Source organism: Moschus berezovskii, chromosome 4, assembly GCF_049115385.1.
Source record: "Moschus berezovskii isolate FMDL1 chromosome 4, NW_MosBer_1.0, whole genome shotgun sequence".
Taxonomy (NCBI): Eukaryota; Metazoa; Chordata; class Mammalia; order Artiodactyla; family Moschidae; genus Moschus; species Moschus berezovskii.
The window spans coordinates 37,597,763-37,623,432 of record NC_142463.1 but is presented as its reverse complement, the minus strand read 5'-3'; the positions used below and the strand labels follow the sequence as shown (position 1 = coordinate 37,623,432).

The window sequence follows — 25,670 nt, the reverse complement described above, 5'->3', positions numbered from 1 at the left end:
AGTTGGCCACTTGCAGCTTTTGGCTACTGTGAATAATGCTGCTATGAACTTTCATGCAGGAGTCTTTGTGTGGACATATGTTTTCACTTCTTTTAAAGGTATATGCCTAGAATTGCTGGGTTCTATGGTAAATTTTTTAAGAAAGTACCAAACCATTTTCCAAAGTGACCATATTAATTTACATTTCCACTGAAAGTGTACAAGGGTTCTAGATGTATGTTTATTTATTTTTTTTTTAGCTAAAATCATTCTAGTGGATGTGCAGTGGCTTAACTTGCATTTCCCTAATAAATTAATGATGTTGAGCACCTTTTCTAGTGCTTATTAGCCATTTATATATCTTCTTTGGTGAAATGTGATTTTAAGTTTTGTCTATTTTTTAAAAATTGGGTTGCTTGTTTTCTTATTATTGAGCTGTAAAGATGAAATGCTTTTCTTCCAAATAAACATATCTTGCTATCCAAAATTCAAGTGGATCAAATAAAGTGAATAGTAGAAGCTTCTTCTCAAAACCCCCCTCTCAAAACAGTTTGCCCTACATGCTTCTGAACTTTTTTCAATGAAAAAAATACTTGAGATTCTATAAAGTTCAGCTTTGACCTTAGAATCTGACTGAAATCTGCGATTTGGCTGTGCTTCCAGGAGGCCAAAGATCAGAGAGACACTTGGATATCATCCAGGCACCTCTGAACCAGAGAAAGATCAATGACAAGCAACATGGACTAACAATAAAAAACTAAACCACGTATTAGTGTCAGTGATTCAAACAAAGCTGACATTTCTATTCACGTTATTATCTAAGTTAGCATTCTTGATACAACATGAAATTTTTCTTTTTGTCCTTGATGCGTTGAAATTTCATCAGCTTACTGAAGTATAAATGCTTACTATTACAAGAGTAAAATACTACAAGTAATTAGAGATAAGAATAAAAGCTGATTTTTACATTAAAATTATTAAAGTTGTTAAAGGTTAAGTAGATCAATACATTGCCTGTTATATGAATATTGAGAACTAACTCTACAAAGAACATTATAACCTTTGTGAATCAATATATGTTGATTTATTTTTTTTTAACATTTAAAAACTACAAAGCACAAAAAGAGATTAATTCATGTCATAAACTTTGTAGGACTGTTCAGCAAACTAGCATGCATATTAAGGAAAGTAATCTTTAAAAGCCATATTTTTAGCTTTTGAATTCTATTTGGGCCATGAATTTTTAAAACTTTATTTCAGAATAGTTGATTTTATGATATTAGTTTCAGGTGTACAACACAGTAATTCCATATTTTTATAGAATATCCTCTATTTCAAGTTAATATGAGCAATACTCCATTGTGTAAATGTACCACAATTTTCTTATCCATTCGTCTGCTGATGGACATCTAGGTTGCTTCCATGTCCTGGCTATTATAAACAGTGCTGCGATGAACATTGGGGTACATGTGTCTCTTTCAATTCTGGTTTCCTCAGTGTATATGCCCAGAAGTGGGACTGCTGGGTCATATGGCAGTTCTATTTCCAGTTTTTTAAGGAATCTCCACACTGTTCTCCATAGTGGCTGTACTAGTTTGCATTCCCACCAACAGTGTAAGGCAGTTCCCTTTTCTCCACACCCTCTCCAGCATTTATTGCTTGCAGACTTTTGGATAGCAGCATTCTGACTGGCGGGAAATGGTACCTCATTGTGGTTTTGATTTGCATTTCTCTGATAATAAGTGATGTTAAGCATCACTTCATGTGTTTGTTAGCCATCTGTATGTCTTCTTTGGAGAAATGTCTGTTTAGTTCTTTGGCCCATTTTTTGATTGGGTGGTTTATTTTTCTGGAATTGAACTGCAGGAGTTGCTTGTATATTGTGTTGTGAAAGTTGTGGTACATATACACAACAGAGTATTACTCGGCCATTAAAAAGAATACATTTGAATCAGTTCTAATGAGTTAGATGAAACTGGAGCCTATTATACAGAGTGAAGTAAGCCAGAAAGAAAAACACCAATACAGTATAAAGACACATATATATGGAACTTAGAAAGATGGTAATGATAACCCTGTATATGAGACAGCAAAAGAGACACAGATGTATAGAGTCTTCTGGATCCTGTGAGAGAGGGCGAGGGTGGGATGATTTGGGAGAATGGCACTGAAACATGCATATTATCATTTGTGAAATGAATCGCCAGTGCAGGTTCGATGAATGATACAGGATGCTCAGGGCTGCTGCACTGGGATGACCCAGAGGGATGGGATGGGGAGGGAGGTGGGAGGGGGGTTCAGGATGAGGAACACATGTACAACCGTGGAGGATTCATGTCAATGTATGGCAAAACCAATACAATATTGTAACGTAATTAGCCTCCAATTAAAATAAATAAATTTATATGTAAAAAATTAAAAAAGTTAATATGAAATACTGGCCATATTCCCTGTGCTGTACAATACATCCTTGTAACAACTTATTTATGTGATATCTCGTAGTTTGTACCTCTTAATTGCCTACTCTTATATTTCCTCTCCCCACTTCCCTCTTCCCACTGGCAACCACTAGTTACTTCTCTATATCTGTGAGTCTCTTTTCTGTTTTGTTACATTCATTCGTCTTGGACCATGAGTTTTTCTCATAAAAATTTCCTGTGTATTCTTTCTACACTGGGAAGGATGAAATGAAAGTAAAATACCTAGCCCACAACACTGAAATTCTATGGGAACGAAAAACTAAAAAATCATAAACAAATCTTTCTGTGATAATTCCATCTTTGGTCCAGGGAAAAATAAGGAGTAAGACTGGGAAAATATACCACAAAAAAATGAAGTAATCCAAAGTATCTTTCTCTTCTAATCATCCCCCATGAGAGTAGAAGTAAAATGGTATCACAGTATTCAACTGATCAAGGAACTTTTGGTAGTAGACAGTGCTAATAAAGTACTGTTCCTACATGATAAAGTTAAATTTCAAAAAACTGACTTCTAAAATTTTAAAAAATTAAATTATAGTAACTATTGGATAAAAATTTGAAGAACTGATGCTTTTGAACTGTGGTATTGGAGAAGACTCTTGAGAGCCCCTTGGACTGCAAGGAGATCCAACCAGTCAATCCTAAAGGACATCAGTCCTGGGTGTTCATTGGAAGGACTGATGTTGAAGCTGAAACTCCAATACTTTGGCCACCTGATGTGAAGTGCTGACTCATTCGAAAAGACCCCGATGCTGGGAAAGATTGAGGGCAGGAGGAGAAGGGGACGATAGAGGATGAGATGGTTGGATGGCATCACCGACTCGATGGACATGGGTTTGGGTGGAGTCCGGGAGTTGGTGATGGACAGGGACACCTGGCGTGCTGTGATTCATGGGGTTGCAAAGAATCGGACACGACTGAGCGACTGAACTGAACTGATGCCAGAATTTCATTCTGTAATGGCAGTATTTGCAAACATGGAGAATGTTGAATTACTACTGATAATAATAAAGAGTAGCAGCTAACATTCTAGTGCGCTCACTATGTGTCACTTCCTATATGAGTTCGTGACATACATCATTTCTTCTAGTCTCTCACAAGCTTCCAGTGAAAGGAGTACTATTATCATCCCTATAATATGATAAGAAAACTAAGGGAAAGATATGCAACTTGTTCCAGGTAAAATGGCTAGAAATGCTTAGAGATTAACTGACTACAGAATATAGGGTGTATTAATTTCATGAAATATACATTGCTCTAATTGCTACTAGTGAAAAATACAGCAGTAAACTTCTTTGTATGTATACACACACACACATACACTTATACATACATGCGTAAGGGCAACAAATTCCTTAGGATATATCACTGGAAATTGAGATAGTCAAACAATATGCACATTTAAATACTTTACATATGCTGCCAAATGTCTCTAGAAAGAGGTACAGGAATTCAGAATCCCATCAACGGTGTACAGAACTCTCTTTTTCTACAACGTCTCCAACAATGAGCAACACTAATTTTTGAAATATAAAGCAATCAGATGGTCAAAAAAAATCTGATTTTATTAATTTACATAGCTCACTTTTAATGACACAACAGAATTTTTGTATTTGTTGTTCAAATCTATTACATGATCTCTGGTATATGCATATTTTTCTATTGTTGCACATGTCTTTTTCCTCTGAATATGTCAGTTCCTCAGTTCAGTTGCTCAATCATGTCGGACTCTTTGCAACCCCATGGACTGCGGCACACCAGGCCACCCTGTCCATCCAAAACTCCTGGAGCTTGCTCAAACTCATGTCCATCAAGTCGGTGATGCCATCCAATCATCTCATCCTCTGTCATCCCCATCTCCTCCAGCCTTCAATTATCCCAGCATCAGGAACTTTTCCAATGAGTCAGTTCCTCACATCAGGTGGACAAAGTAATGGAGTTGCAGTTTCAGCATCAGGCCTTCCAATGAATATTCAGAACTGATTTCCTTGAGGATTGACTGGTTTGATCTCCTTTCAGTCCAAGGGACTCTCAAGAGTCTTCTCCAACACCACAGTTCAAAAGCATCAATTCTTCGGTGCTCAGATTTCTTTATAATCCAACTCTCACATCCATACGTGACTACTGGAAAAACCATAGCCTTGACTAGTCGGACCTCTGTTGGCAAAGAAATGGCTCTGCTTTTTAATGTGCTGTCTAGGTTGGTCATAGTTTTTCTTCCAAGGAGCAAGCATCTTTTAATTTCATGGCAGCAGTCACCATCTACAGTGATTTTGGAGCCCAGAAAAATAAAGTCAGCCACTGTTTCCATTGTTTCCCCATCTATTTGCCATGAAGTGATAGGACCAGGTGCTATGATCTTCATTTTTTGAATGTTTAGTTTTAAACCAGCTTTCCACTCTCTTCTTTCACTTTCATCAAGAGGCACTTTAGTTCTTCTTTGCTTTCTGCCATAAGGGTGTTGTCATCTGCATATCTGGTACTTGATATTTCTCCTGGTAATATTAATTCCAGTTTGTGCTTTAATCCAGCCTGGCATTTAATATGATGTACTTTTTATATAAGTTAAATAAGCAGAGTGACAATATACAGCTTTGACATACTCCTTTCCAAATTTGGAACCAGTCCGTTATTCCATGTCCGGTTCTAACTGTTGCTTCTTGACGTGCATACAGATTTCTCAGGAGGCAGGTAAGATGGTCTGTTATTTCCATCTCTTTCAAAATTTTCCACAGTTTGATGTGATCCACACAGTCAAAGGCTTGGGCATAGTCAATAAAGCATAAATAGATGTTTTTCTGGAACTCTCTTGCTTTTTCGATGATCCAACAGATGTTGGCAATATGATCTCTGGTTCCTCTGCCTTTTCTAAATCCAGCTTGAACATCTGGAAGTTCATGGTTCACATAGTGAAGCCTGGCCTGGAAAATTTTGAGCATTATTTTGCTAGCATGTGAGATGAGTGCAATTGTGTGGTAGTTTGAACATTCTTTGGCATTGCCTCTCTTCTCAGTTCAGTTTAGTTCAATTCAGTGGCTCAGTTGTGTCCGACTCTTTGCGACCCCATGAATCACAGCACGTTGAAATGAAAACTGACATTTTCCAGTCCTGTGGCCACTGCTGAGTTTTCCAAATTTGCTGGCATATTAAGTACAGCACTTTCACAGCATCATCTTTTAGGATTTGAAATAGCTCAACTGGAATTCCATCACCTCCACTAGCTTTGTTCGTAGTGATGTTTTCTTGACTTCGCATTCCAGGATGTCTGGCTCTAGGTGAGAGGTGAGTGATCACACCATCGTAGTTATCTGGGTCTAAGATCTTTCTTGTATAGGTCTGTGTATTGTTGCCACCTCTTCTTAATATCTTCTACTTCTGTTAGGTCCATACCATTTCTGTCCTTTATTGAGCCCATCTTTGCATGAAATGTTACCTTGGTATCTCTAATTTTCTTGAAGAGATCTCTAGTCTTTCCCATTTTATTGTTTCCCTCTATTTCTTTGCACTGATCAGTTAGGAAGGCTTTCTTATCTCTCCTTGCTATTGTCTGGAACTCTGCATTCAGATGGGTATATCTTTCCTTTTCTCCTTTACCTACAGCTGAATATATATGTATTCAAAAATATGTGTGAATATTTTATGTTTTTAATTTTTCTGTAAGCCAACTTATCATTATCTTTTACTGTGCTGAGATAATAAATCAAAAGACGTTTCCCTGTACCAAGAGTGTATTTTTTAAAAATCTTAGACTTTCATCATATTTTTATGGTTTCAGTTTTCAGAAGTACATGATTCTTTTGGAATTCACTTATAGTTTTGGTGAGAAGTGAATATTTGTATATTTTCTCCCCAAATGATTATCTAACCCATTATTTATAGAACAATTTATCCTATTTCTAGTATTTCAAAAATAATTTTATATTCTAAATTCTGAAAAGACTCTAGGTCTATTACTAGATCATTTCTAATGCAAATACTGCTTTAATAACTAGTTTTAAACAATATTTCTAATCAACAGTGCTACTGGTATCCTATGCAGGGTAATTCTTTACTGTACAAGATTATCCCATACATACAACATAGTGCCTTTGGCACCCAACTAACAAATAACAGTAGAATACCCTATCATTTAGACCAGGGACATTTGGCGATGTATGATGATGGACAGGGAGGCCTGGAGGGCTGTGGTTCATGGGGTCGCAAAGAGTCGGACACGACTGAGCGGCTGAACTGAACTGAAGGACATTTTTGGTTGTCACAACTGGAGTGGGGGGGAGAGGCTGCTGGCATCTAGTGCGGAGGGACCAAGGGTGCTGTTACACATCCTATAATACAAAGGTCAGTCCTCCGCAAGAAAGAATTAAAGTCCAAATGTCAGTAGTCCAGGGTCGAGAAAAACTACTAAGACAGCCAAAAACTCTCTCACTCATTTCTAAGGCTCCAGGTTGAGTTTGAAAGCAATCAGTTAAGAATACATTCAGATACTAGGGAAGTGCATGGCCCCATCCTCTCAAGTTTTCTTTTCCAAAATCACTTAGCATTTCATTTCTAAGTCAATGTTCAATAAATTTTCATATTTTTAAAAGCCTATATACACTTAGTGTGTGTGTGCATGTTCAGTCGTATTCAACTCTTTGTGACCTCCATGAACTATAGCTCACCAGGTACCTCTGGCCATGGAATTCTCCAGGCAAGAATACTGGAGTGGGTAGCCACTCCCTTCTCCAAGTGGCTACCTTCCTGTGGCTCCTTCATTGGCAGGAGGATTCTTTACCACTACCAATGCCTGGGAAGCCCCATATACACTTAATTAGATTCAAATTACCTTATATGGGTTTCAAGACTTTCACTAACGACAAATGATGCCTATTTAGTAGTGTGTGTGAGTGTGTGTGCATGTGTGTGTGTATGGATGACTATCTGTGAATCTGAATACATTTTTCTTGAGAGTGAGTGGCTTTATAGTTTTTATCACATTGCCAAACAGTAAATAACTCAAAAAGTTATGGAACATTGAAATGATCTGCATTTATAAATATATTATTAATGGATTTTTTAAAAGTTTTTCTGTTATTTCTGTTAGGAAAGTTCTCATATTTTCTAATTAGATAATATTGATTAGAAGATTTTTTTCATATTTACAGTTAATATATAGCCCAATGTACTATTATCAAAAGACTATTTTAGTTGCTGAGTTTTTGAGATTGACAACTGTATTATTATTTGTAAATAACTGTTAAAACAGTTAACAGTTATTTTAGTATGAAACTAAAAGATACTGTATTGGACACTTTTAGTAGATGCATTGTATGATAATGTGGATTATATCTTAATAAAGTTGTTTTTTAAAAAGCCATCCCCTCGAAACTTATACACAGTCTGATTCTGTGTGATCTGGCAATAAATCACATTTCAGAAGGTCTTAGCTAGTATCCAATCCTTAAAAACAACTGACATAAAAATAAGAATTAAAGTAAAACACAAAAAGCAAGGTATTGGTAATCTAAATTTTATTTGTGTGGTGTGGTTCACAGGCTAACTTTATTGTGCTTCATACTCCAAATATATTTCTTATACTGAATATTACATTATGACATGTAACAGGGGGAGGGAATCTGAGCAAAATGCTATAATGACGTATCAGAGTCATAGTTAAACCAAATCCTTACTGAGGGGAAAAAAATGTGGAAAAACAAAACACCTCAGAAGAGTATGCTATTCTGGAATTAAGGGATAAAGAAGGGGCTTTAAAAGGTCTTTAGCAGGAGGTTCTATTCGAATAATTGTTACATCACTTAAAAGCAAGGTGTCAGACAAGTCAATTACATTCTGAATTCCTAGGATTTCATATGCATCAAGAGACAGGTCAATTGTAAGATTCTCATTGCTTCACTCTCTTATGTTACAAAAAGTCATTCCAAACCTTCTGCTCCCTGCAGTTTAAAACTGTAATTGAAAGACTGAATGCCACCAGGTTAGAATGACCCAAGTGATATAAAAGCATTTACATTTGAAAGTGAACAAAGTAGGACTATGTGGAGACTGTGGCTCCTCTCCCTGAGGACTGGAACTTTTAGATAAAATAATGGGTGGCATATTGAGAAAGAGACATCAAGCTGTTCTGGACAGAATGCTCTGAAACCACATGTACAGTTCAGGAGAAAAGGTACCTCCAAAGCACCAGGAGCACAGCTGGGCTTTCAGTGCACCCCATGGGACTATGCGAGTCACATACCTTCTTTCATTAATTTGCCCAAAAAAATACAGTAATAAGTACTAGAATAACGAGTCAGGCAAGATTATCCAAAGAATGTAACACGCAGCTGAAATCAGCAGAAGAGATCACCTTTCAAAGGCTCTTCTGAGAATGCACTTAAAGAGTTGAAGAGAATTTATGGCACATAGTAGGTACTTAATAAACTGGCTATTACCACATAGCTACTAAAATTGTGGCAATAAAAACATGAAGCTACAAATATGAGGAGACTGAGAAAGAAGATTTACCTATATTTGCTGATTCATTTTCAGAAAGAAGGGCTTTCCTGGTGGCTCAGCTGGTAATGAATCTGCCTGCAATTTGGGAGACCTGGGTTCGACCCCTGGGTTGGAAAGATCTCCCGAAGAATGGAACATCTACCCACTCCGGTATTCTGGCCTGGAGAATTTCATGAATTGTATAGTCCAAGGGGTCGCAAAGAGTCAGACGCAACTGAGCGACTTTCACTTTTCACTTTTCAGAAAGAAAGACAATAAAGTTATGACATCTTTCCAGCAACCAACTGAAAATCTGGGTCAGGATATCAGAGCAAGGTTAAGGCCAGAAATAAAGACTGGAAAGTCATCACATGACAGGGAACTGAGTTACCATTCCATGCCCTTGATGATATTAAACCTCTGACAAGGCAATCTAAATAACTTTCAGTTCAGTTCAGTCGCTCAGTCGTGTCTGACTCTTTGCAACCCCATGAATCACAGCATGCCAGGCCTCCCTGTCCATCACCAACTCCCAGAGTTCACTCAAATTCATGTCCATTGAATCGGTGATGCCATCCAGCCATCTCATTCTCTGTCATCCCCTTCTCCTGATCCCAATCCCTCCCAGCATCAGTCTTTTCCAGTGAGTCAATTCTTCGCATGAGGCGGCCAAGTATTGGAGTTTCAGCTTTAGCATCAGTCCTTCCAATGAACACCCAGGACTGATCTCCCTTAGAATGGACTGGTTGGATCTCCTTGCAGTCCAAGGGACTCTCAAGAGTCTTCTCCAACACCACAGTTCAAAAGCATCAATTCTTCGGCAATCAGCTTTCTTCACAGTCCAACTCTCACATCCACACATGACCACGGGAAAAACCATAGCCTTGACTAGACGGACCTTTGTTGACCACAAGGGAAGCCCTATTTCTTAATTTTGAACTGTTTCAAAACTCTTAATTAAAATTCAAAAAGTTCTTATTGCTAAGATGATTATATGACATCTTATGGCAATTAGACACCAGAATGTCATATGTTCAACTATGTATTAAATAAGATGAGTGATCTATAATATAAATGTCTGTTATGTAACACACTCTCTATATAGGTACACTTGGGAGATGTGAGGTTCAGGTCCAGACTACTGCAAAAAAGTGAGTCACAGTTTGAGTCACTTTGGTTTCGCAGTGCATATAAAAGTTTTGTTGTTGTTGTTCAGTCGTGAAGTCATATCAGACTCTGTGATTTCGTGGACTGTAACACGCCAGACTCCTCTATCCTCCTCAATCTCCCGGAGTTTGTTCAAATTCATGTCCATTGAGTCAGTAATACTATCTAACCATTTCATCCTCTGCCACCCCCTTCTCCTTTTACTTTCAATCTTTCCCAGCACCAGGGTCTTTTCCAGTGAGTCAGCTCTTCACATAAGGTGGCCAAAGTATTGGAGCTTAAGCTTCAACATCAATCCCGTCAATGAATATTCAGGGTTAATTTTCTTGCAACTGACTGGTTTGATCTCCATGCTGTCCAAGGGACTCTCAAGAGTCTTTTCCAGCACACAGTTTGAAAGCACCAATTCTATGATACTCAGCCTTCTTTATGGTCCAACTCTTACATACGTACATGACTACAGGAAAACCATAGCTTTGACTACACAGACCTTTGTTGGCAAAGTGATGTCTCTGCTTTTTAATATGCTGTCTACATTGGTCATAACTTTCCTTCCAAGGAGCAAGTGTCTTTTCATTTCATGGCTGCAGTCACGATCCGCAGTCTTGAAAAAAAAATTGATCAATATGATGACTAAAAAGTCAGCTCTTTGGTCCTTTTTTGCCATTTAGGTCTTAGCTTGCTTGGACTTCCCATTTCACTTAATTTTGCTTCCTCCAAGGGATTTATTCTCAAACTACCTTGTTTATTTGTATTTATAGTACTTATAATATTTAAACTATTTTATTGTTTATAAGCTTTTTGTTTTTCTAGAATATAAGCTAATAAGAGTAGAAATCTTATTCCCTGCTGTGTTGCCGACACCTAAGACAGTGTCCATCCACCTAAAATACCCACTCAGTAGGTATCTCTTGATTGGATAAACTTTATAAATGAGTAGCTTACCAAAGCTGACTTAACTTAGATTAAACTACACTTTAGAATCATGAGTACCTCATGACAGTGACGGAGAAGGCAATGGCACCCCACTCCATTACTCTTGCCTGGAAAATCCCATGGACAGAGGAGCCTGGTGGGCTGCAGTCCATAGGGTTGCTAAGAGTAGGAAACGACTGAGTGACTTCACTTTCACTTTTCACTTTCATGCATTGGAGAAGGAAATGGCAACCCACTCCAGTGTTCTTGCCTGGAGAATCCCAGGGACGGGGGAGCCTGGTGGGCTTCCATCTATGGGGTCGCACAGAGTCGGACACGACTGAAGCGACTTAGCAGCAGCAGCAGCATGACAGTGATCTCTCTAACACAATCATCACTTCCTAGTAGGCCTAAGGCATGGATTCCAGATGTCCACTTCTAGTTCTGAACCATGGAAAAGTTATATAATCATGTTTTCACCACTGTAAAAAGAAATGCTTAGTGTGGGGACAATAAGAATCTGATAAAACAGTGCACTAATTTACTTTTAATTTTTGGACAGATGAGCAGAGCAGTCATTTAATAAGAGTTAAGGAACAAATAAAAACTCACAGGATCCACATCAAGAAGAAATACAGGAAAGCTAGAGGCTTTAAGTTCACCTACATTTTAAACGTGAACTATCTCATGACTCCATACAATTCAAACTCTTCTGCAGAATATTAAAAGTAAATTCAATGGGAAGGAAAATGTACACTGAGAAGGAAAAAACTGGGGAGCAAAATGAATGGAAAGTCATATTCACAGCTGGAGAAACTTGTGAAATTCAAATTTGCTGAAGAATCTGCAAAATGTCATAGTTAAAAGATGACTTTGCTATTAGAAGTCCATATCTGCATTCAGTGTCTGGAGTAGGAAATGGCAACCTACTCCAGTATTCTTGCCTGGAATACTCGATGGATAGAAGAGCCTGGCAGGTTACAGTCCATGGGGTCACAAAGAGTTGGACATGACTGAGCAGCTGAACACACATGCACATGTGAATACCACTTTGACGCCATTAGACAGAGCAGTTCCAAGATCATGTGTGCATGTGTGTGCAGAGCACACACTCACAGTGTTAGTGGGGTTCAGGAGGGGCACTGATTTACACTAAATGCATGCTCAGTCACCAACATTCCCAACCCAGGGATCAAACCTGCATCTCCTGTCTCCTGCATTGGCAGGCAGATTCTTTACCACTGGGCCACCCCCAATCATGCAGTTCCTATTTCTGGGATATCAACATTTAAATTAATGGGAAGAATAGATGATAGATTGTACCAGCTCTGGAGTCAGAGTGCCTGGGTTTATATTCCATTTCCACTATTTATTAGCTGTGTAATTTTTGACATATTTCTTAATTTCTCTGAGCCTGTTTCTTTATTTGCATTTTTAGAGACCTCACAAAATTATTATGTTGACTGAGTTAATAATACATATGAAGACCTGGCACATGGTAAAGCAGAGTATTCACTAGGTATCACAATCCTTTTACTGAGTTCTTTAAATGTTTTCTCCTCTAATGCTCACAGCAATACTATGAGACAGGTTATTATAAGATATCCATCCCCTCTCCTCCATATACATGAGAAAGTGAAAAGCCATGAAAAGGTTAAGAAACTTGTTCATGAATTCACAACTAAGTGAATAGGGTTAGAATGTAATCTTAGTCATATGCTTAAACCAGGTTTCCTAACAACCATGCAAATATGGGCCTTCTAGTAACCCAGAAATTATGAATAATCAACAAGCTACCTCCACTCTGCTGCAGCTTCCATAATAACTATTATCAAAGCAAAGGGTTACATTACACAAGGGCACACATACAGCAATTGTATCCATTATGTGCTGTGCTTTCAAAGAGGTTGAGAACCAAGGCACTGCAGTACTTTTGTTAAATTTTGTTTCCATGCCTTTGTATCCTCCATTCCAGGTGGATTACCCCACTGAGAAAAAAAGCAGCAAAGTTTCATTTATCTCACAGCAGACTCACTTAGCACTGTTAGTGACAAACAGTTGGTTTTCAACAAAGATTGTCAAATAAATGAAAATGCATGAGAAAGTGTTCTATAAAATCACAAAATACAAAGCAAGTTTTTATAAAGTCAACCTAATTGTTTATTTATATTTATTTTAATATTTTATTTATATATTTAGAAAATTATAAAGTTATAGTCAACTTTATAATACTTTTTGAAGATTTACAATATAAAAGGCTAACAGCCTATCACTGTATTTTAATCCTCATCACAACCCCTATAAAATAGGTACCATTATTTTCATAGAAGAAGGAATACTTAAGGTCACACACTATAAAGCACTGGAGACCAAATTTTCACTCTTTCAATTTCTATATCAAACTCCTTTTCTATATAAGGAAAAATATTATTTTAAAGTATATAAATTTCAAAAACCATTAAAGTCAACTGTGTAAATGCATAAGGCTGCAGGTTTTAGTATAGTCACAAATTGTGCAACCATCATCACCATCTAATTTTACAGCATTTTCATCACTCCAAAACAAATTCTGTATACAACAGCAATGAGATCTAACCACATATAGTTTACATGCATAAAAGGAATGGAAATGCTTTTAAATAAAGCCTCCTTTAAATATGTGTGAATGTATATTTGATGCAACTAAGGCAAAAGAACATCATGAAATGACATCTAAAGAAGAAAATTATGACTTGGTGGGCCTTCTATAATTTTGCATTGTCAACATCACCATTCGTCTGGGCACAGCAAGTAATCGAGGACTAACATCTGCATTCAACTCTGATTACTGTTGGTCAAACTCCAATTTCAAGGACTGCTTAGCATTTCTATATTCACAACCAAACAGTAAGACGAGGATGGACTGTAGATAAAAGTTTGCCACCCAGTTGCCTTTGATATTCCTTCTGCTATATTAATGTCAGAGGCAAAAGCTTAGGAAGATAAAGTCACAAAAGTAGGAGATCTGAATTTTCTTTTTCAGCAAGATACGTTCCTACACATTTTCTAAGAACCCACACCACTGTATTTGATACTTTACAACAATCATTAAGGTATAATTTAATAAGTTATGCATCTACCCCAAACAATGAAAAGGAACTCACTGTTGGTGAATGCACATTCTTCTTCAGATTCATCACTGTCATCAGATGGAGCTCTGTAAGGAGGAGGCAGTTTCATTGGCGGTGGAGCCGTTCCTCGCCTCTGAAGATGCAAAATTTGAGAGAAGAGTTAACTGCCTTTATTCAACCTCTTCCTCAATGACAAGCAGGATTAAAAGACAATCTGTAAATATTTTGACTGTATCCAACTTTCATCATATCACTAGGATTAGAATTTTTTTATTCTCTATGTTATTATGTAGAGTGACTCTGTGATTAAATACACCAATACAGAAAACAGGAATTCAAAAGCACAACTTTTAAAACTATTGACCTTCCCAGAAGCATGCATTCCTTTCTCCAGTGAGAAAACCAATTATAAGCATCTTCTTTACACTGTTGAGAGTTACTTTTCTTTGTTTCTGACCAAATAACTCAAATGAAAGAAATTTCAAAAATGTCTTAGATATAAAAATGACCCAATGTGTTAATCTTACGATTATTTCAACTTTTTATTCAATTATAAAAGGTACAGATTTCATACTTTATAAAGCACTTGAAATACCAAGATTTTCTAACTGAAGAGGTATTCATCTATAATTTGTAAATAGTTAACACATATTTCAATGTTTTAAAAAGAGAGAGAGAAAAAGCTTTACGATGAATACCTTTTGTATTTCTGTCTACGTATTCTTTAAATTTACAAACCAAATGATACAGTACATCAATATTTGGTTTAAAGAGACTTAATTAAAGTAGACTTTATGATCATATTACCTTTATACAATGTAGACCTTTTCTTAAATGCTGGGAAAAATAAAACATGCCAAACTACGGAGAGATCCAAGCTGCTGGAAAGAATAGGAGCTGATATACCCAAGCTCCCCACAGATGCCAAAATAACTGAATTAAGATTTGTTTTGCTACAGGATTTCAATAAAGCACAATCAATTATGCTTTATAGGACAAAGCCACTAATGGCAGGATACACTTCAGTAAATGGACAATAACTGGTCCATTACAGAAAGCAGACATGTAATAAATTCCTCCAAAATAGAAAACACTATTTGGCATCCATAAGGAAAAACACACACTCAAATTTATTCAGGATAACATCTAATCAAAGGTCATTCTAAGTGAAAGACAAACCTAAGCACAAAGAGAGCTAGTTTTAAAAATAGTAGTAAAAGATATGAATCCTCTTTAATAGCATTTTACAAAAAGTATATTTAAGGGGCAATTGGTTATATGATCTATTTATTTAACTTCTACCAACACGCTCACAAAGAATGTAGGACAAGCATATTCTGGGCTCCCTATGGTATGAACGTGGGTTGCCAGATGTCCAGGCATCTTTCTACTGCATATGGGAGAAGACAGTAGGCAGGTCCAGGCTCTCACTGTGGCAACAAAGGCTGGAGCAAGGTATGCACAGGGAGGGCCAGGTGAACAGAACTTCTGTGAGGGTGGAGAAAAACACAGACTATAGGACATCCTCAGCTCTGAGAACAGTGTCCTTAACTGTTTGCTGAAGGAATAAATAACTGGTTGTCATTCATGGTGTTTCGGTTCTCTGACATGTTAACATTGCAAAAAATGGCAATAACACAAACCATTCTTGTTCAAGAGCATTGCACATTAAGGACTTCCCCGATGGTCCAAGGTTAAGAATTCATCTTGCAATGCAGGGAACATGGGTTCGATCCATGGTCTAAGAACTAAGATCCTACATGCCGTGGGAAAACTCAGCCTGCGCACTGCAACTGCTGAGTGCACACAACTGAAGCCCTTACCCCCGAGCGCATGCTCCGCAATAGAAGCCACCACCATGCACTGCACTGCCACTCAAGAGCAGCCCCCTTTTGCCACAACTAGGAAAATCCCATGTGCAGCAACCAAGAGCTCAGGAATTGCAATAAAGACCCAGTGCGGACAAATAAATAATTTTTTTTTAAAGAGCATTTAGATTTCTTGTAGAAAAATGTAAGTTATTTTAACAAATTATTACAGTTTGCATTGCCTTATAAGACATTAACAAGTTGAGTGTCTAAATTTGAATCTTATTTAAACATTTTTTTCAGCAAATACAAATACTCTCTCCAATTCTCTCTGAACCAGGATAACCACCTTTTTGGTTCCCATGTTAGTAATTTTAATAAACATCTGGCACTGTTACATTCTGCATAATTTCAAAGGTCAAGTTTCTTTTCTTTAATTTTATTAGTCACTCTTGAAAGCCCCACTGATATGTTCAAGTATACTCATCTTCCAGAACCAATGAACTGTGATGCCTGAGACATACAATCCCATAAGCTGTTTAAGCCCATACACATGATTTCCTGGTTCTGACGGTAAACTCCCAGTGGCAACAGAACTTTGTCTTTTTAAATGTTTTTCCATTTTTAATCTTCAATTCTATTTTGTTGTTGTTGTTGTTTCTAATATTAAGCTAAGTTTGGTTCCGATTTGTACTTCGGCTGTAAATTATTCACCATTAGTAGAAGTAATCAGTGGAATCTGGTTTTATGATCTGGCAATTTAGTGATATTTATTGGAATGATGAGGATCTATTACATACTGGTTCTTTGGGCATCTCCTCTCTCTTGATTGAGAGAAAACAGCAAACATGTTTATTAGATTGTTTGCCTGGTTGTGCTTTTGTACAAGAACATGTCTTGGTTCAATGTAAAGAACAGCTTTTTGACACACAGACCAGTGTTTTTGCATTTTTGTGTCTACATCTGACACATGGCTAAAGTTGCAGGACAAAAGCTGAAAGTCCTCTGTGTATCTGAAATGGAGAAAGACTCTTACCTCATTGTGAGCACGAAATATTCTCCTACCTTTGGGGGTATTAAAAACTCAGTCTTTTAAAGTCTCTCTTTCTGATTGGTTAGAGACTAAGAAGCATTATTTAAATCTAATATTCCCAGAGTTTTTTAAGAAAATAGTGAAACTATTAAACGTATACTACTTTAGATGTGCTAGTCTTTCAAGAAATCCCTTTTCACAGAAACAACTAACTCAGAAGCATTTTTATATGTGAATCTAGATTCACAAAGTCAAAAAGATTTGGTAATTTTAATTAGAAACACTTATACCTTCTCAATGATCTCCTTGATCTCATTGGTGTGGACTATAAAACAAAAATATATAATAAAAACATTTATACTAACGTTGCATGATATCCACACGTCCACATGCTCTGCATGTGTGTACCACAATTGGTTACACATTAGCCTGAGAATTATCAGCCAGTTCTAAGGATTAGCACAATGTAGAGTATCACTGATAGAATGCTGTTTTATTTGTTGCTGTTAAGAATAATCAGCGAGCATGCATTCCATAATACTCTAAGTGTTATCAAGAGGGTCACAAGAGATCATTCTGATCTTTGCAAATGCCTTCATGAGGTTCCTCTTAGTTCCAGAGACTAACAAATTCAAATTTTTCCCTTGGAATAGATGCATGCCTTAACAGCAACCTTATTGAAGTATATTTCACATATAATAAAATATACTTATTTGGGATATATATATTTTTATAAAGTTAATGTAACCATACTTTTAGGTATTACTATGTTTAGTGGGAAACAGCATTTTCATATGGGTATTACACAAAAAGAAAATGAAGATAACTAACTACAGAGGACTACTTCTCTATTAATGACATCTCCCAGTTGTGAAGTGTCCACAATTTCCTTAAAAGAAAGAAAACATATGAAATAATACTAAAGAAAATTTAGAAAGAAAATACCAAAGAGTTATGAACCTACAGTTGATAATAGCATTTCTATAAACTCTGATGTTTCACATTCAATACAAGAGGTCAGAAAATACTGAACTGAAATAAAACAAAATAAGAAAAAAATAGAGATTTATTCAAGACCTGCTTGTTGATTTTTTTTTTTTTTTAGCTTTTCAGTCACTTTCTTCCCCTATTTTTTTAATATGAATAATTTCACGTCTACTAATAGTTTCAAGTGATTTTTATTGTCTTCTTTCTGACTGTCAGGAATTCTAGAGAACATGATTGCTTTTGTATTGGGGGTGGGGGGAATGCCTAAAAGGAATTATCTCTATCAATAATAACTGTTAAAGAGTTAGTCTAGTCATCACATGACCCCCCATCTTTGGGAAAGTCTCCCCTAGTACTCGGGCATACTTCTGTCATACCAACTACACGTCTAGTTATTGCACTGCATAGCACATTCATAGATGCACTTCTTGGAGTGAAGGTCATCTGTCATTCCAGGGTGTAGAATAACGCTTTGTACACAAGCTATAATTACAGAGAAGAGCAGTATAGTAAAGTACATCCTGTAACCACTGAAACATCATCCTGTAATGGAGATGCAGATTCTCATATGATCAACTGACTCACAAGTGGGAGTGCTTTGGGGCAATAACATACTGTTGTGATGTGCTCTGTCAAGTCTGACTCTTTGCGGCCCCATGGACTGTGTAGCCCACCAGGCTCCTCTGTCCACTGGGGGCAATAATCACCTCTGAATTCTCCAAAGTTTCACTAACATGGCTAACTATCATCTTCCAATAAGGCCCCGAACACTGCCTGGTACCTAACAGACACACAATACATATTTATTGAATAAATAAAAACAAAACAAACATCTGTGGCTTTAGGTCACCAGATATTGACAAATGCTGTCCGGACAAAAGTCATTTTCCTGTGTTCCATTTAACCTTCTGATTTGGGGTTTATGGTTGCAATGTTAACTATTGCCATGTTAACTTAGTGATGACTTCTCCATTCTAAGGAATTCAGCTGAGTAGACTTATTATACATTGACTTTTGGTTTTACTGGGCTCTTACTGGATTTTTTAAAAAACCTGAATGCAAATATCCTTGCTATATATTGAAATTCAATTTGATTTAATGCACCAGTCAAAGTTGATAAGTATCATACATTTATCTTTTTCCTTCATGAAATCTCATGTGGAATTTTCCTTAGTCAATTAATTACCTTGTTCCCCAAAGTATCTAAATCAGTAACCACTTTATATTCATCTGTGTGTTTATTGACCACGTCTCCACAGCCCGTTGTCTGTTTCCTTTTTGATGTTTTATCTACCAACTATAGCACAATGACTGTAACACTATAGGTTTACAATAAGCATTTGATTAGTGTTCAGATATTTGAATCAATATATGAATCAACACAATTCCAGCAATAAGACAGACTAAATATTCTGAGAAGCCCTTCTTTAAAAAAATACACACACACACACACACACATATATGTATATCACAGATAAAAATTCAAAACTATATTTTTGTAACTGAGGCCAGAAACAAACATAAATTCCAAATCAGAAGGTAAATCCCCAGAGGGCACGTGCTAATCTCTAGGGACCTAAAACCTGAGATTTTGTTTTGTTCTGTTTTTAGGATTCTTTATTCATGCAATAAATATACATGCCTAATAGGCATATATATGCCTAATAGGTGACCGGCAGCATTCTGGGTGACGCAGAAAAAGAGCAATTATGAGACAGATCATCTCCCTTCTTTGAGCTTATATACCAGATGTCATATTTTGTGGGTCTTCAGGTTTCATCCCCATATTGCTTTAAAGTTAGCAGTCACTGAATTCTATATTGTTTGCTTTGCCCTAGTAAAATGCAAGCAACAGAAAAAAAGAGAATTTTTGTCTTAAACAGCTTCTCTCCAATATACTGAAGTATAACTGACTTAAAAAATTGCACAGATTTTAAAGTGTACAATTTGAATCCACCACCACAATCAATATAACAAACATGTAACCATCACCCCCAAAAGTTTCTTCATGACTCTTTTTTAATCACCCTCTTCCCTGGTATCCTATTCTCCTGAACCTATGATCTTCTTGTCACTACAAAATCATATTTTCTCAACTTTTATATAAATATAATCATGCAGTATGTACTCATTCTTATCTAGTGAGAGCTAGAAATTTAATTAGTCAAAAGTTTCTATTTGAGGGCCTGGCGTGCTGTGATTCATGGGGTCGCAAAGAGTCGGACACGACTGAGCGACTGAACTGAACTGAACTGAACTGAAGGTGGGAAGTAGGACTAAAGATATCAATCCCCCCAAACCCAATCCCTGCAAAAAAGGACCAAAAGTTTAAAGTATTCTGCAAGTGATGACTTGCAACTTGTACAAAACTAATACCTCTGCAACAATAACGATGGTTTTCTAGATTCTACATATTATCTGTGTTTATTGGCAGTTGCCAAAAACAAACCACAAAATCCTGAACACACAGTGTATGTTACTGCTAATCTGAATATAACCTTTGGGATTAAGATCTGAACTCAGAGAAGGCAGACAGCCAGGATAAAACAGATAGTTCTAAAATTTGGTACCAACTTAATTCCTTATCCTAATTTCTTAACCTTTTCAAGAACTCTTCTCCCCAAATCCTCAAGGGGTCTTGATTAGCCCTCATACATTTCTGTAAATAAAGTATTCCCAAGTGACCAAATCAGGCATAGCTTTTTTTTTTTTTTCCCTTTAATGGGGTAAAACTTTTAATCGGTAAAGTTTAAAATAAACAAAGCAAACAAACCAAAATTTTGATTACAGAAGACAACAGGAATATTTCCTGGCCTTGGTCTTAGCATGAGATGGAAGAAAACAAAAGAAAAAGAAAAAAAGTGTTCCCTGAGAATTCCTTACAAGCCCAGACCCACTAGGTTAGAGACGTGAATTCATTCTGTGTGGCTCGTAAATTTCCAAGACAAACTATCAGACAAAAATATAAAAGGAAATCTGTCCAATTCAAGGATATTGGATGAACTAGATACTAAGGCACTACTTAGTAAGGCCATATATTAATGAAAGGGTCAATTATAGCCCTATGAGGATATTAATTTTTTTAATTCAACCTAATAAATTATCTTGAAAAATATAAAATAAAAACTGAAAAACTACAGGAAAAGTAGATTAATTTAACCATCAAAATGGAAGATGAGTTACTCTGATCAAAAAAATCAGTAAGTATATAGAATACCTGAATAACCCAGTTAGTTAGTTTGCCCTAATAACTCTGTATAAAAATCTGTAACTAGATAATAGCTATTCTTTCAAATTACAAATATACATTTATAAAACCTATGTGTTTGGCCATAAAAAATGTCTCAACCAATAGGCAAGGTGCAAGATATTATGTAAAATACAATTTATGGTTATAACTGAAATAGGTTTGAAAATAACAGCAATAAGTTTTTTTTAATATTTGTATGGAAATTAAAAATACATTTTTAATAAAAATAAATCATTTGGAAGCTAAAAAAAGAAACAATACTAAATAATAGAAATTCAATTTAATATCTTAGGATTTAGAAAAAGCTGATAATGGCTGATAATGGCTTCATGACATCTTACACCTGTACTTCACTAGGTCTTCATCCAGGCCAGAATTAGGTACGTTCACAGAAGGGAGATATTATAACTACCGTGAAGTGAACTTAAAATCGTTCAGTCATGTCTGACTCTGCAAACCTATGGCCTGTAGCCCACCAGGCTCCTGTGTCCATAGAATCCTCTCAGTTCAGTTCAGTTCAGTCGCTCAGTTGTGTCTGACTCTTTGCGACCCCAAGAGTCACAGCACACCAGGCCTCCCTGTCCATCACCAACTCCTGGAGTTCACTCAAACTCATGTCCATCGAGTCAGTGATGCTATCCAGCCATCTCATTCTCCGTCGTCCCCATCTCCTCCCACCTCCAATCCCTCCCAGCATCAGACTCTATTCCAGTAAGTCAACTCGTCGCATGAGGTGGCCAAAGTATTGGAGTTTCAGCTTTAGCATCAGTCCTTCCAATGAACACCCAAGACAGATCTCCTTTAGAATGGACTGGTTGGATCTCCTTGCAGTCCAAGGGACTCTCAAGAGTCTTCTCCAGCACCATAGTTCAAAAGCATCAATTCTTCGGCCATCAGCTTTCTTCACAGTCCAACTCTCACATCCATACATGACCACGGGAAAAACCATAGCCTTGACTAGAGGGACCTTGGTTGGCAAAGTAATGTCTCTGCTTTTTAATATGCTATCTAGGTTGGTCATAACTTTCCTTCCAAGGAGTAAGCGTCTTTTAATTTCATGGCTGCAATCACCATCTGTGGTGATTTTGGAGCCCAAAAAAATAAAGTCTGACATTGTTTCCACTGTTTCCCCATCTATTTCCCATGAAGTGATGGGACCAGATGCCATGATCTTTGTTTTCTGAATGTTGAGCTTCAAGCCAAACTTTTCACTCTCCTCTTTCACTTTCATCAAGAGGCTTTTGAGTTCCTCTTCACTTTCTGCCATAAGGGTAGTGTCATCTGCATATCTGAGGTTATTGATATTTCTCCCGGCAATCTTGATTCCAGCTTGTGCTTCCTCCAGTCCAGCGTTACTCATGATGTACTCTGCATATAAATTAAATAAGCAGGGTGACAATATATAACCTTGACGCACCCCTTTTCCTATTTGGAACCAGTCTGTTGTTCCATGTCCAGTTCTAACTGTTGCTTCCTGACCTGCATACAGGTTTCTCAAGAGGCAGGTCAGGTGGACTGGGATTCCCATCTCTTTCAGAATGTTCCACAGTTTATTGTGATCCACACAGTCAAAGGCTTTGGCATAGTCAACAAAGCAGAAATATATGCTTTTCTGGAACTCCCTTGCTTTCTCCATGATCCAGCGGATGTTGGCAATTTGATCTCTGGTGCCTCTGCCTTTTCTAAAACCTGCTTGAACATCTGGAAGTTCACGGTTCACATACTGCTGAAGCCTGGCTTGGAGAATTTTGAGCATGACTTTACTAGCATATAGAATCCTCTAGGCAACCATATTGGTGTGGGTTGCCACTCCCTTCTCCAGGGGATCTTCCCAACCCAGTGATTGAACCTGGGTCTCCTGCAGGCAGATTCTTTATGTTTGAGCCATCAAGAGAGTCCTAAACCTACCATACTTCTACCCAGATACTCATCCAAAAAAACACATATTAATTGCAACTCAGATATGCAAAAAGAAACCAAAAACATTTTTAAAAGTTTAGGAGGTTAGGTTACCTTTTCTTTTTTTTCTTTGGTGTCTTGGTCCTGATTATTCGTGATTTTTTTGGCCTTGCTATGCACACTAGGAATGACCTGCCACCACAAAGACAAGGAAGAGAGAGAAAGAAAGAATTTAAATGTCACAATCATTCCATTGCTCCATGCATTAAAAAAAAAAAAGTTAAAATCCTACTTAACTGTATCTCTAACTTCACCTAAAAAGTAAAGATATGAGAAGTATAGTTAAGGCAAACAACACAACTTGGGAAATCTAACAAGTTATATAACCCAAATGTGCATGCCTGCATGTGTGTGTGTTTGTGTGCACCATCAAGGGACAATAAATTCACAGGCATGTTTAGATCCAGAAAGTTAGTTCCTATAATGCTGGATGTAACATTTATTTCATTGAGCTACCTTATTCATCAGTGTACTCCAGCTCAAGTTTTGTTTTGTTTTGTTTTTTAAGGTTATTGTATATGTTTATTCCAGTCACCAAGGGTAGCTAACACTGAAGTGATATCACTTCAGTCCACTTATTTGAGGCTTTTACTTTTCTTAATGTAAAAAATGAACTTAATGAACTGTAAATCCTATCACCTGGAATGATTATGATATGGACAAATATCTTTCTTTTCATGGATAAATAACATTTCTTGCTGTCAGTCATTCTTTTCATGGGATTTTACATACTTCATTTCCAATTTGCTCTCCTACAAACAATGTTGCAGTAATCATTCTTTTGTGATATCTCCATACAGTTCGAGTATGGTATCTAGCATACTGTGTACATTCAATAAATATTTAACCATCACTGTTAGCATACAGATAAATTATACAAAGCTATTTACACCCCTGGATAATAGCTCAATTAGAGCTTGAATTTAGGGTTATTTATCACTATAACCCTGATGCTTAGAAAAAGCACCATATGGTAGTAGTGTTCAATAAATGCTTATAAATGAATCAAACAGTTCAATTTCATGGAAATGATTTTAATTCTTAATGGCGCCAACAGCACAGATTACTTCTTAACTCATCTCTTTTTGTAAAACTACCTGCAAAATATCTTAAGCAAATACAAAATTGTTAGTGATTATTTTAAAGACTCCTCAAATAGCTAAAACAAGTAATTGGCATAAAATCTGCGGACAGACATGCAGACTAAAGGGAAAAATAAATCTCCTTACTCAGAAAACTAAAGGAACTGCCTCCCTAGGATTAATTTAAAAAACAAAACCAAAAAAAGCACTTTTCTCAAAAAGGCAATTCTTCTCTACTTTTAGAGTCTAAAGGAATACATTAATTTTGGAATAAGTGAGACCATCTCAGAAATGTTTCTCTTAAGTAAAAACCAATAGTAGTGATAAATAATATATATCTGTGGCTTCTTATGTGAACAGACACTGTGCTTAATATTTATTTCTCTATTTAACACACAGAACAACCTAAGTCAGAGTTCAAAAACCAGTGGATCTACAGGTATATGTTTCTAATTCTGAAGACTTTAAAACACCTTGTCTCCCTCCAAAGTCATAACACCTGCCTACACTGGATCTACTTTCTCCTATGGAAAAACCAGCTAAAGTTAAATGGCAGAAGCTTTGAAATAGGATAAAAGTTAGCTGCCATTCATAAGGTTTACACTATTTGTTTTTCAAACAGCAGAGAAATATTATTCTCTACACATATCATCAGCAAACTTTGGAAGACAAATGGCCCACCAGAAAAGACCACATCTTTATGAAAAGTAGGAGAGCACATGTTTCTTATGAAAGTAAAAAAATATATTTCTATATGACTAATACACAAAATGAACATGTCCAAAAACATTAAGATGCCATTATGAAACAATGATATTAGAGAAATACAAATGGAAGACAGGAAAAAAGAAAACAACACATGATAATAAATTTAGTGAACTGAAAGAATGATACCAATTTTAAAAGGGTTTGGTTTTGGATATATACAGAAAACCTTAATGCTACTGTGAAATGCAATTATAAGTAGGAAAAATTACTTTGGCATAAAAACTTTCTATAGAGGTGTACAGTATAGATCATGAATTCTGCTCTCAAATAAGCATATACCAAGTAACTCTAAGTGGATAAGCACATTTCTTTCTAGCATGCTGAAAATGTAGTTGAGAAATTTAGGAGAAAAAGCATAAAAAGGTAATGTGTTGCCAATCCTCCCAAAGCACCTATTAAAAGCACAAATATTAAAAAAATTAAAACAAAAAAAAAGTGCAAACATAAACACCACCAGTCAATCCATCATGCTGATGAGAATTTTCATGAAGGTTTCACTGATGGCTCAGATGGTAAAGAAACCACCTACAATGCAGGAGACCCAGGTTCGATTTCTGGGTTGGGAAGATCCCCTGGAGAAGGGAATGGCTACACACTCCAGTATCCTTGCCTGGAGAATTTCATGGAGGGAGGAGCCTGGCAAGCTACAATCCATGAG

General features: G+C 36.7%; 1 protein-coding gene across 4 annotated transcripts in view; it reads right to left on the bottom strand.

Moving 5' to 3' along the window:
* The window catches only part of PATJ (PATJ crumbs cell polarity complex component), a 385,356-nt gene that overhangs the window by 206,409 nt on the left and 153,277 nt on the right, over positions 1-25,670 (bottom strand). For all 4 annotated transcript variants that reach the window (XM_055402500.2, XM_055402504.2, XM_055402503.2 and 1 more), the window contains exons 26-27: positions 23,217-23,294; positions 14,159-14,258 (exon numbers count right to left, since the gene is read on the bottom strand). In XM_055402500.2, coding sequence (XP_055258475.2) covers positions 14,159-14,258; positions 23,217-23,294 — 178 coding nt within the window. The remainder of the gene's footprint in view (positions 1-14,158; positions 14,259-23,216; positions 23,295-25,670) is intronic.